This window comes from Oncorhynchus nerka, linkage group LG13 (genome assembly GCF_034236695.1).
Source record: "Oncorhynchus nerka isolate Pitt River linkage group LG13, Oner_Uvic_2.0, whole genome shotgun sequence".
Lineage (NCBI taxonomy): Eukaryota > Metazoa > Chordata > Actinopteri > Salmoniformes > Salmonidae > Oncorhynchus > Oncorhynchus nerka.
The window spans coordinates 57,232,627-57,245,965 of record NC_088408.1 but is presented as its reverse complement, the minus strand read 5'-3'; the positions used below and the strand labels follow the sequence as shown (position 1 = coordinate 57,245,965).

Below are 13,339 nucleotides of genomic sequence, written 5' to 3'. Positions count from 1 at the left end.
AACTATTTAATCTGGGATCTTTCATTCTATTTTCAAACTATCCAGTTCCTGTCTGAGGCTCCTTGGCTGGCACCAGAATGGCACGTTTGTCTTGGCTATACCTTGCCAACTCACTCAGTCCACCAGGTTTCACACAGCACTACCCACTCACAATGCAACACAATGCCAGTATAGACTTCAGTATGAAACCTAGAGTGAGAAGTAGTCTTTAGAGATAACATGACACTTAGAGAGACATCATTGTCTTGTGGGACTTACCCACAAAGCTTTGACAGCTACTGTTTCTACCCCTGGTCCAACCATAAATTCACCCTCACTCTCTAAGAACTAATTATATAATTCTGAAATGCTATGGAGGGGACTCTCTGGAGCACAGTATCCTCCCCCAGAGGCTTGTGACCATAACAAGGGTTGACATTACCAAGCAATGGTCGTAAACTGTGTCTTGAAGTCCAATATTATCATGTTGATCCACTCTGAACGTTCTTTTTCCCCCATTCCCACCACTAACACGGGCTAATTTACCTCGCTAAAGCAGATAATGTCGGTGAGGTCATTTTCAAAGCTTTCTATTTCGGTGCACACTTTGAACATTCATTTTACATGTCCTACTGTGTCTACGGGCATTCATGGGGCCATTTAAGAGTCAATTAAACAGCATATAAACTTTTCGGCATCTTCTGGTATGGTTTTGTGGAGTGGCCCTGAGGCTTGTCTTCTGGTCTCTTCCATGCCTGTGTTCCCACAGTCTCTGTGTTTACTAGTGTTTCCCTCCCTGTGGTCCTGCTCCTGACTTTTATATTTATTTGTATTCGTGGTCACTTGGGCTGCTACTCCAGTATTCATATTAAATAGACTAATCATAATTATGATCCCTCCCTATAAGTTACAGCACTGTATGAATAACAGAGGTTAAGCTGCTAAGAGACCAAGACTGAATTCCTCCCAGACTGCTCTGTGACTGGATCAAAGCTTGATTGTTCAGAAGGAACATCCTTGCTTGTTCTCACCCTGTCCCAATGTCTGACCCTCACTCTCCACTCACACTCTCTCTCACCCTCTCTCTCTCTCCCTCTCTCATATACCGTACAGACACAGGCACAGACAGTGTGACAGTTTCAGTATCCTCTCCTCGGTGGCGCGACACAGACTGCGTAAAACAGAGGGCCACTGTTCACTACTACGTACTTGCCCTCCTTCTCTACGCGGCTATCTCTAATGTAAGGTTTGAGAAACTTTTTTTACTAACAGTATAAATAGACCCTGGTCTATAAGAAAGCAGAGGGAGTGCATTATCTCACGGATGTTTGTGTGCGGTCACTTTTACTGGGTCCTTTGTTTTCTCCAGTCCAGGGACCAATTATCCCTCCATTTTCCTCCTCTGCCACTCTTTCATCTAACTGACTAATGTTTATACAACATCTTCTTTGGTGTTTTTGTGTTCCTGCAAGGGGAAATTGTGAAGAATTCCAGCCAATGGAAAAGGGGTTACTTGAAAAGCACTTAGGTGAGAACAAAACCAAAAAAGCACAGAGAGCGCTAAAATGGAATACACAAAGCGGGAGGTCAGGGTGCCCTGTTTGTGTGACCTCCTAACCCTATGGGGACTTATCACACGGAGAGCTAGCGTCTCTCAGGGAGACCCAATAGCCTGGTAGGGGGCAGCTTATCTCGCTGACCCTCTTTTAAAAAGATGGAAAGGCCAGGTCAGAGGTCACCGAGGCTGACTGGCTTTAGAAGTCCGGCCAGTAGCTTCGTCCATTAACCTAACGTCTGCTCCGATAACTACCAAGTGAGAGCGATGGAAAGGGGAAACTCTGACAGCCGAAACAATCTGAAAGAGGAGGAAAGAGAGAGATAGGCTGACAGGTGCTGTATCTGCACTTTTAGTCACACGGATATAGTCATGTTTAGATGCAGTTTATCTACCTTCGATCAGATAAGTACAGTGCCTTCAGAAAGTAATCATACCCCTTGATTTATTTAACTTTTTTTTTTGGGGGGGGGGGGGGGATCAGCTTTAATGGATTGTGGCTTCTATCAATGTAATTGTCTGCATCATTTCTAATCCCCTATACATATGTTTTTTATTAGTAAATTATTATTTCCATCTTTATTATTTTCCCCCTTAACCTACCACTCCTCCCCTAATTGGAGTAAACTAATTAAATATATTTTCTTTCTTTATTTTGTTGTGTGACACCCTGAATTCAAAATTGATTAAATCAAAACATTTTCACCCATCTACACACAATGCCAGTTAATTACAAAGTGAAAACCCATTTTTAGAATTTTTTTGACATTTATTGAAGTATTCATACCCCTGTGCACGATTTGCCCATTATTATTTTCAAAATTCTCCAAGCTTTGTCAAATTGGTTGTTGATCATTGCTAGACAACCATTTTCAGGTCTTGCCATAGATTTTCAAGTAAATTTAAGTAAAAACTGTAAGTCGGCCACTTAGGAACATTCGTTGCCTTCTTGGTAAGCAACTCCAGTGTAGATGTGGCCTTGTGTTTTAGGTTATGGTTCTGCTGAAAGGTGAATTCATCTGCCAGTGTCTGGTGGAAAGCAGACTGAAACAGGTTTTCCTTTAGGATTTCGCCTGTGTTTAGTTCCATTCCATTTCTTATTTATTCTGAAAAAAATCCCCAGTCCTTAATGATTAGAAGTATACCCATAACATAGTGCAGCCACCACTATGCTTGAAAATATGAAGAGTGGTATTGGGTAATGTGTTGTCTTGGATTTGCCCCAAACATAACACTTTGCTTTGCCACATTTTTTGCAGTATTACTTTAGCGCGTTGTTGCAAATACGATGCATGTTTAGGAATAGGTTTGTTCTTTACAGGCTTCCTATTTTTTCCTCTGTCAATTGGGTTAGTATTGTGGAGTATTGTGGAGTAATTGGCATTTTACCTATGTTGTTGCCTTACAACCTGGAATTAAAATAGATTTTTTTTCTCTCATCATCATTTGATTTACACAACATGCCTACCACTTAGAATTTTTTATGTGTGTGTGAAACAAACAAGAAATAAGACAAAAAAACTGAAAACTTGATCGTGCATAACTTTTCACCCCCCCAAAGTCAATAGTAGAGCCACCTTTTGCAGCAATTACAGCTGCAAGTATCTTGAGATATGTCTCTATAGGTTTGGCACGTCTAGCCACTGGGATTTTTGTCCAATCATCAAGGCAAAACTGCTCCAGCTCCTTCAAGTTGGATGGGTTCCGCTGGTGTACAGCAATCTTTAAGTCATACCACAGATTCTCAATTGGATTGAAGTCTGGGCTTTGACTAGGCCATTCCAAGACATTTAAATGTTTCCCCTTAAACCACTCGAGTGTTGCTTTACCAGTATGCTTGGGGTCATTGTCCTGCTGGAAGTTGAACCTCCATCCCAGTCTCAAATCTCTGGAAGACTGAAACAGGTTTCCCTCAAGAATTTCCCTGTATTTAGCACCATCCATCATTCCTTCCAGCCTGACCAGTTTCCCAGTCCCTGCCGATGAAAACATACCCTACAGCATGAACCTGCCACCACCATGCTTCATTGTGGGGATGGTATTCTCGGGGTGATGATAGGTGTTGGGTTTGCGCCAGACATTGTGTTTTCCTTGATGGCCAAAAAGCTAAATTCTAGTCTCATCTGACCAGAGTATCTTGTTCTATATGTTTGGGGAGTCTCCCACATGCCTTTTGGCGAAGACCAAACATGTTTGCTTATTTCTGGCCACTCTTCCGTAAAGCCCAGCTCTGTGGAGTGTACAGCTTAAAGAGGTCCTATGGACAGATACACCAATCTTCGCAGTGGAGCTTTGCAGCTCCTTCAGGGTTATCTCTGATTAAGGCCCTTCTAGCCTGGTCCATGAGTTTTGGTGGGTGGCCCTCTCTTGGCAGGCTTGTTGTGGTGCCATATTCTTTCTATTTTTTTAATAATGGATTTAAATGGTGCTCTGTTGGATGTTCAAAGTTTCTGATGTTTTTTTATAACCCAACCCTGATCTGTACTCCCTGACCTGTTTGGAGAGCTGCTTGGTCTTCATAGTGCCGCTTGCTTAGTGGTGCCCCTTGCTTAGTGGTGTTTCAGAACAGGTTCATATATACTGAGATCATGTGACACTTAGATAGCACACAGGTGGACTTTATTTAACTAATTATGTGACTTCTGAAGGTAATTGGTTGCACCAGATCTTATTTAGGGGCTTCAGAGCAAAGGGGGTGTATACATATGCATGCACCACTAGGTACTTTTTTCATTTCACTTCACTTCATTTCAATTTGGACTATTTTGTGTATGTCCATTACATGAAATCCAAATAAAAATACATTTAACTTACAGGTTGTAACGCAACAAAATAGGAAAAACGCCAAGGCGGATGAATACTTGGGATGAAGGTCATGCTCAAAGGGTTATTTAATATACCAATAGGTACCCTTCCATGCGAGGCATTGAAAAACCTCCCGTGGTCTTTGTGGTTGAATCCATGTTTGAAATTCACTGCTCGAATGAAGGACCTTACAGATAATTGTATGTGTGGGGTACAGAGATGGGGTAGTCATTCATGCAACTTATTATGTTACTTGTTAAGAAAAAAAATTCTCCTGAACTTATTTAAGCTTGCCATAACAAAGAGGTTGAATACTCAAGACATTTCAGATTTTCATTTTTGATTAATTTGTTAAAAAAATATGTGTGTAGACCAGTGACAAAAAAAATCTACATTTTATCCATTTCAAATTCAGCCTGTAACACAACAAAATGTGGAAAAAGTGAAGGGGTGTGAATACTTTCTAAAGGGACGGTATACTATGAAGTATTTTAACAGCTTATATATTGTATATTTTATGAAGGAGTACGTGACTGTTTTCACTGCTCAACTGCGCCAATGAGGTTATCCGAGGCTAACCACAGAGAAAGGAAACAAAAACACGTGTCCTGCCTTGAAGTACAGTAACACAGGGGATAAAACCGGACAGATAATGATTGTGTCGGACTCTCCAATACACTATCGGTAAATATATCTTCCATTTAGTATCAGATTGAGCTATGCATCGAGTTCAAAGGCAGCATGAGTTTAGAATGATGATTTCACACTCCTGTGAGCCAATCCCAATTTTTGGTTCCAGAGGTAACGGGCGGTGAACCGAAAAGGACATGCAGTGAGGTCAGTAATTCACTGTGCTGGGCTACATAGCCTAGCTCTAGCACAACACGCACAACGCTCTGCATAGGGATGCGTTTCATCTGTTTTGTTGACGGTTTCTTCTATCAACAAACAAAAAGAAACACGAAAGTGACCATGCAAATGAACCTGACAGTTGATTCAAGATGAGTTATAGACATTATATTGCAAGAAGGCTGTTTTGTAGATATCTCATTATTTGTGTCAGAGAGGGTGCTGCAAATATGAGTATTGGGGAGGGGTGCAGGAGCTACACCCTTAAGAGGGTAACATCACCATTACTCACAGCGCTGGCCTTGAGCAAAAAATACTAAACTCTATGAATAGTGTGCTCTTAGAGTGCTCTTTCAAATCCAAAATGTAACATTTGCTCATAGACGAGAATATAACAGTAAAATGCCTATGTATGTTTACCTTTGAAGCAGTATGCTCCCAGCTGGGTGATGGGTTCTGGGAAGCCAGTCTGGTTCCTGTAGCGATACATGGTCCTGACGCCCAGCAGACCACCGCCGCACTGCATTCTGGGTACCGCAACGGGGTGGCGAGCGCTGCCGTCGGCCAGCCAGCCGTAGTCACACCTGTCCAGACCCTGTCTCCAGGCGGAGTGGAGCTGACCCGGCGACGCCAGGACGGCGTTCCTGTTCTCACACTCCTCCTTTGCCTCCTCAAACGTCATCTTATGGGTCACAGGCGCGTAGTATACCTCACCTGAGACAAATAGGGGTTTCATGTAAAAGGCGACTTTCTAGTGACTGATTATCAGGATATTTTCATGCAAAGTCTATGTTTGCCTTGACTGATCTAGTGTGCTGAAATACTGAACTGTAACTGCTTACACTAACAATAGTGTTAACACTAAGTTATACCTACATTTGAGTTCAGTCCTCACTATTATAAGAATGTAGATTTACCTTTTCATAAACTTCTATGTGACAGTGCTTCAATATATCCAGTCGATATGGATATGGGGGGGATTACTTATCATTCCAATTTTACCATGGTAGTAGTTGCATAGACATATAGACCCATCATTACAACCTAGTGTCCATGCTGTGGAGGGCTCTGGGCCCAAACGTTCTCATTTGGGACTACAGTGCAGCATTCATTCCATTATCCTGAGGTGGGCTAGCAATGCTGACTATGTGTTTGCACTCACAAAGACAGTCTGTCTATCATGCCATTAGGTCCCCCACCGTGGGTGTGGCAGTCCATAGTTAATGTGGTCAAATTAATCTTTCAAAATGTAGGTTTCCCACTAAATGAAGATGACAACACTTATTGGCTGTGTGTTTAACTTGGACAACATAATCAAACACATCAGAACAGACACCGTACTTGAGCAACTACATCTGCTCCTCAGCTGGCCCCCCCGTCACACTGCATAAAAATCAATACCACTAATACACCACCGTTACACATGCCAATGATATCATCGTACTCCTCGCTGACTGATCCAATGATCCAGAATGACATCCCCTTAGCCATATGACCCTCAACCTGATGTGGTGGGGGATATATGTGGGCTAAATGTTGAGTAGCCCAAATATCTTTAATCTCACGCCTGCACTCTTAGCAAACAAGGGTTCCAGAAGGGTTTTTCAGCTGTCCCCATAGGAGAACCCTTTTTGGTTCAAGGTAGAACCCTTTTCCAAAGAGGGTTTTACCTGGAACCAAAAAGGTTCTTCTACCTAGTACCAAAAATGCTTCTACCAAGGTTTCTCCTATCGAGACCTACAAAGAACCCTTTTCGGTTTTAGAAAGCGCTTTTCTTTCTAAAAGTGTGCCTTCAGTTTAGCGGCCTGAGGAGTGATGTTAGAGCTTATAAACGAGCAACGGGGCACGCTGCAACTGAGGTTCAATTTGTCATCAGGCTCAGCATGGAGGATACACAAAGAGAGGATGAAGTGCATTGGCAGCTCTGAAGCTTTTCCTTTATGGTGCCAGCAGCATTTAAAGCTCCCATTATCACACAGTTTCTGGTGTCTTTTTTTAGAACCTTTTAGAGCCTGGTCCAATGTTGAGAGACTGACAGCTTGTCTCTGTTGATCGCTGTGATTGTCAGGGGAAAAAAACGTTTGGCACTTTGCACTCTTTTACATAGAGTTACTGTACCTTTCACTCATTTCTATTTACATACCCCAAAATATGTTATAAACAGTCAACAAAACAAGAAGTAGCCCAGTAAATATTTGGAGAGGAAATGCCACACCAGGTGAATTTACTTGCTTACATTAAAATACCAGACAAAGACCTAAATTGTACATTGTCACCTCTTTCCATCTCCAGGTGTATAGAAACTCACTTCTCCCCTAACTAGCACCAGTGTACAGAGCACCTGTGCGTGGTTCCATTGGATGTGCTGATCTTGCATAGGTTTTCATTGTATGTATCACTAGGCCACTATGTCCCACATTTTGTTCTCTTACCATTCAGCTTGTCCACATAACAGTACACATCATAGGTCTCTGTGGCCTTTCGGGGTCCATATGTCCTCACCCCAGGCTTCCCCTGCAGGTTTCCATAGCAGCCTGGTCTCGGTCTAGTGATTGGGTATCTAAACATGCAAAGAAAATACAAGATAATGTAATTGATCTGCAACCGGAAATGTCATTGTGTCAGTCAACCTCACACCATAAAATGATGACAAAGACAAAAGGGACTGCCAGGTGAGTTAGAATACAGCTGGAACTGTCACTGGCTTGAACAATCTCAGTATATGTGCAGTTCACATTCAGGCCAATGACAACTATGGCAGAGTGGGTAAACCAAACAGTTTTATACTTTAGGCCCTGTAAAAACCAGTTACCAGTAACCTGGGAGCCAGTCCTTTTCTGATTAAACCAAAGATGTCTACTTTGTCTTCGACACAAATGGACTAGAATATATAATTGATGGTCATCTTTTTTTTAGGGGGTATAGATCAGCTTAGTAGTGCAGATATATTGTAGCTTCCATCAATTTAATTGTCTACATCATTTCCAATTCCGAGCATGAAAAATTATTTATATACAAATATTTTCCTTTCTTATTTTCCCTTAACCCTACCACCCCTCCGATAATTTGGGTAAACGAATGGACAACAACACTTAAGCTTCTACTTCCAGCTTAAACATACTATATACATTTATGGACACAGTGTATTTTAAAATAGTTGTCCTTTGTTTGTTTTAATCCCATCCTTCGGCTACCATCAACCTCTCCCATCTATCTCTGAAGACCGTCCAGTTGTATATCTATTTTGCCATATATTTTTAACCGTGCTGTTTATCAAAAATTCTGAACCTAAATACATTTTACAGACACAGTATATTTTTTATAAGTAATCTTCTTGTTTTTTTTTATCCCACCCTTCAACTCCACAACCCCTCCCATCAGTCTCGTAACACCATCCATTTTTGATTTGTATTTGACATGTATTTTTCAGCTGTGATGTTTCACAAAAGTTCTGAGCCTTTCTATTCTCACAGTTTCTCCGTATTGTAAATTAAAGATAAACATATTTTCTCAAAGATTTGTTATGTTATTGATCGATTGACTATGACTTTTCAAATCACCCAGAAATGTTACCTGCAGAGTTATCTCCAGGTAAATGTTGCACTTCTTCAAACATTCCTGGACCTGCGACCAAAAACAAGCTACATATGGACAGTACCAAAACAAAATGATCGAATAATTTGGTCTCTTCGCAGAAAATCTGCAAAGCTGGGATGGTTGTATCCCCCATATATATATATATAACATTCTATTGGTTCCAAGAATTTAGCATAATAATTTAAATAGAAAAATTATACGTTTTGAATCCGGCGTTGTTTTGCCTATCAGTTCATAAACCATGTGGCATGGAATCGCTACATTGAAAATCTCTTCCCAACTATTTTGCAATATATATGGCACAGCTGTCAATTTTTTGGTCCTTAAATAAAACTGGTATACTTTTTTATTTATCGCAATTTTCTTTCACTAATTTTGGTCTTTAATGCAGGGCCAAAAGATAAGCTCCTTACTTGTTCCCCTTTCTACTCGCCTCTTCTATTTTTGCAGTAATACTGCAATTAGTTGGTTGTAAATTTGAGTAGAGCAGACATTTCCATATATTTTTGTTAGCTGCGTGTGTGACATTACTCCACCGGTCCTATTTATGATATAATTGAATGTTTCTTTGTCAATTAGTATATTTGAGCTTAAACACAATATTTGTTCTGTCTTTTCTGGTGGATTAAACTGAAATCGCAACCAACTTTCTATTTCTTGTTTTAGAAATAGCGATATTTTGGAGATTATTTATTTTCATTTTTACCTAACTGACAGATCTGCGATCCAACCTGCATCGCAGTGGTCAAAGCCGTCCTCATACGCTGACTTCAGCTGGTCAGGCGTGGCAATGGAGGCTCCTATTGTTTGGCAGGCCTGGACAGCACTCTCATAGTTCATGGTGTACCTGCTGGTGCTTGCCCGGTAGTGAAACACAACACCTGGGAATAAACACATACATACACGAAGACAAATTAGGTCCTGTGTAAAAAAAAGTAAAAGAGTACAACTGAATCAGGGGTAATGTCTAAAAGCCTTGGTCACGTTGGCAGTTTGAAGTGACTCAGATCAAAATGTTTGCATATCCATTTCGAATCTGTTCTTTTTCCTGCAGTCTGAACAGACAAAAATAGGATATTTCAAGCCACATTTCAAACCACCTTCGTAGATGATTTGAAGTCAGATACAAATCTGATTCTGTCCATGGCAGGCATTGTTGTCACCTTAGCTTGCTACATAACTTCTGAGATATCAGCCTGCACTACTCCCCCCTCACTCGCCATTACTATGACACCTAGCGTAGCCATGTCAGCAAATGCAAACACACACAAATCCGATTTGGTTACTTGTAACTTGCCGATTGTACAGTCAGTATTCCCAAATGGATTTGAAAAACAAAAACAATTTGAGCATTAAGGCCTGCAGTGTGAACAAGGCTAAATAGCACACGTGTGAAATAAATCAGGGTCTACATTTCTTGTGATGATACAGTATATTACAATTTAGTGGAAGATTACTAGAATCCTCGGCAATGACCACAAGATAACTCTGGATGATTTAAAGACAATGCCATGGCCCTGACTTCCCATATTTGTGTAAGCTGACTGACTGATGCCTTGATTATAATTGATGCGAGTTGGAGAGATGAGCGGTTGGGTTTCTGTGAAAGCCAAAGCTATCCCATGTCAACCAATACCTGTTTTCAACATATCCCAAATTGGAGCTATGTCTCCCAGATAAAGTAACTCTCAAAATAAAGATGGGGGAATAGAGGCTTATTAAGTTAAGATTTACACCACAGTTCCCTACACAGTTAAACGATAGTGCCGCAGTAATCAGCGGTAATCAGTCTGGTAATATGAGACTACGGTGCAGATTTCATAGCTATGGAACTGTTCTACCCAACTTGGAACATGGACTATAAACAGCAAGGTTCAACTGTTATGGTAACACCTTATCGATGACTGACCGTAATGTGTGTGTCTTTGCTCTGATCATGCAGTTGTCCTGATGAGAAGACTCAACGAGCCCATCCACTACGCACTGTTTACAATCAGAAACGGCCTTGAAGAAAACCCATACGAGATACATCTCTAGTGAGAATATGTGCCCGTGGCACAAAATGCAGGAAACCCCTAGTCTCCAGTCAACACACGTGCTCCTTCATTTCATCTTTACTGATTGGCACAGTGAAGGAAAGTGCTTTGAATTGTCACTCAAACGTATCCGCCACCGCCCACTACATTCAAAGCTTGGCTCATTAACTTCGGAAGTGTTCATATTTTTCCAACATGAATTTACCAGGGTGTCAATGTGCCTAGAGGATTTTTGCTCCAGCATAAGGGAACGAGCAGAGAAACTGACTATACTTATAACTGTAAATGTTTTGAGCGTGGATTAAGTAAGCATCAGCAAAACCGTTAATGCCAAATATAAGCGTCATGACAACAACAATAAATCAATAGCACACAAGACTGAACTAGGCATACTATTATAAGGTTATCCTTCACTCGACCTCTTATACATTTTAGAGAGGCGTAAATAACAGTGGTGAAAAGAGACAGAAAAAAAAACAGATGACACCAACCGTTGACATTGAGGTTGACCGTGTCCTGCGTGTCCTCGATGCCGTACATGACCTCGCAACGGTAGGTGCCGGCATCGCTGGCTCGGAGCTTCACCATGGTCAGAGAAGAATCCCCCACATCCTCTGGGTGGCTGGGCACCGACACACGGTTCCTGTAGGTGGAGCCTATTTTAATCTTGCCATTTTGGGCCACCAGCACTGTGGATTCCTTTTCCCCTTCAATTTTGGTCCATTTGATGCGCAGGTAGTCGGTGCTGGGGGTGGTGCCATTGGCGTTGATGGCGGGCATGGTAGTGGGTATGGTGGAGAAGTGGCACGGCAAAACTACCTTCCCCGAGAGGGAGCCACTCACGGGCCTCGCCATGGGTAATGTGTTGGAGACTGGGAAACAAAGTACAACAAGTCTAGGTAAGGCAGTCAAAATAGATAGGATACTGAACAAGTGCATGTTTTTTTTCACAACCAATGGAATCAGAGAATAACAATGTTAGCTGTGGGCACAGTACCAGCATGGGTGATACTGGACAACAACAAAAAACACAATATGTTGATTCAAGTTTGTCCCCTTTGACCACACTACCTACCTATGTGATTGTGTAGTCTGTGACAAGATCTTAATAAAAAGTCAAACCTTCCATTCAAAGTTTAAGTCAGTCTTTATAGAGGCTTAATTAGTCAAGTGGGTAAATCTTTACATTAAGTTGCCCCTATTACTATGTAACTACACAGTAATGACTGTAGTAACGACGATGTAATCACATTGGTGTAAGTATGTAATTACATGTAACAAGGTTGTAGTGCTATCAGTTATTACGCAATTGGAACAAGGAATGTGTAATGACACATCCACTTGCTTGTATTACCATTGAATCCACATGTAAACAGGCTCCTGAAGGGTTCTATCCCCAAGCCATGAGACTGCTAAATAGCTTACAAAATGGCTTCACAGTTTGACCCTTGTATTTATTTAAATGTTTGCACTGTCTCTATGCCCACTAATAGGACTCTACGCACTCACGCACACTGACACTCCAACACACACATAACATGCACCCACATTTATACTGATGCTACACACATACAATCTTCATTAACTCTGCTGCTACCCTGTTAATCATACATCCTGATGCCTAGTCACCTTACCCTGAACCTGTAGATATCTACCTCTATCACTCCAGTATTCCTGCACATTGAAAATATGGTATTGGAACCGACCCTGTGTATAGCTTCTTACTCTCTTGTGTTCTTCTTATTTCTTATTTTTATTTGTCATGTGTAGGGCTGTGGCGGTCACCAAATTTTGTCAACCGGTGATTGTCAGGCAAATAACTGTCAGGCTCATGGTAATTGACCGTTAATTAACATAAACACAATTAGCATCTCCTGGCATATGCACACTGATGCAGACCTTTGGAACGTCTACATTTCAAATCAAATAAAAAGTCGAATAAATCCCTGTAATATAGCCTACACCTTCACAATATATCCATGATTTATTTTAGACAGGTCTAAAGAAGCATGATGCGAAGAAAATGTAGTCTACTTCAGAAGAATCTAATAGCATATTTTGAGTTGTCTTTATGTTAGGTCCTGATCTGGCTATTCCAACTGGCTGTGGGCTACGCTAGTTCATTTGGCAGACAAGATTTGCTTAGAATTCCATGGCATTATTTTATATTATTTTATAGTATGAAGAATACAATTGAACCAAGCTGAATAATATATAAATATTTTCTCTAAATTGGGCACATGTGGTTATTCTGTGTTGAGTGGTTAACACATAAACAGGTAATCCAATACCCTTCATTTGAAATTACTCATGTAACTTTAGCTGTCCTACAAACGTTGGGCTGTATGTTTAGATTTGTATATATATTGTAAGGTTGCATAATGCGACTCTAATGATGATCTGAAAAAAGTTACTTGAAAGGCGAGAGCACTGCTTAGTTTTTTTGCGCAGGCTGTAAACACTTCCTCAGTCTTTCATTCACAATTTGACAAGAACTTGACAGTTCCTCGAATGTCAC

The 13,339-nt window shown here is 41.0% G+C and overlaps 1 protein-coding gene across 1 annotated transcript in view; it reads right to left on the bottom strand.

The window, feature by feature from the left end:
- Positions 1-13,339, bottom strand: part of LOC115140643 (versican core protein-like) — a 63,940-nt gene that overhangs the window by 45,904 nt on the left and 4,697 nt on the right. Inside the window, exons 2-5 of the mRNA XM_029678982.2 lie at positions 11,313-11,693; positions 9,492-9,666; positions 7,621-7,748; positions 5,609-5,902 (exon numbers count right to left, since the gene is read on the bottom strand). Coding sequence (XP_029534842.2) covers positions 5,609-5,902; positions 7,621-7,748; positions 9,492-9,666; positions 11,313-11,693 — 978 coding nt within the window. The remainder of the gene's footprint in view (positions 1-5,608; positions 5,903-7,620; positions 7,749-9,491; positions 9,667-11,312; positions 11,694-13,339) is intronic.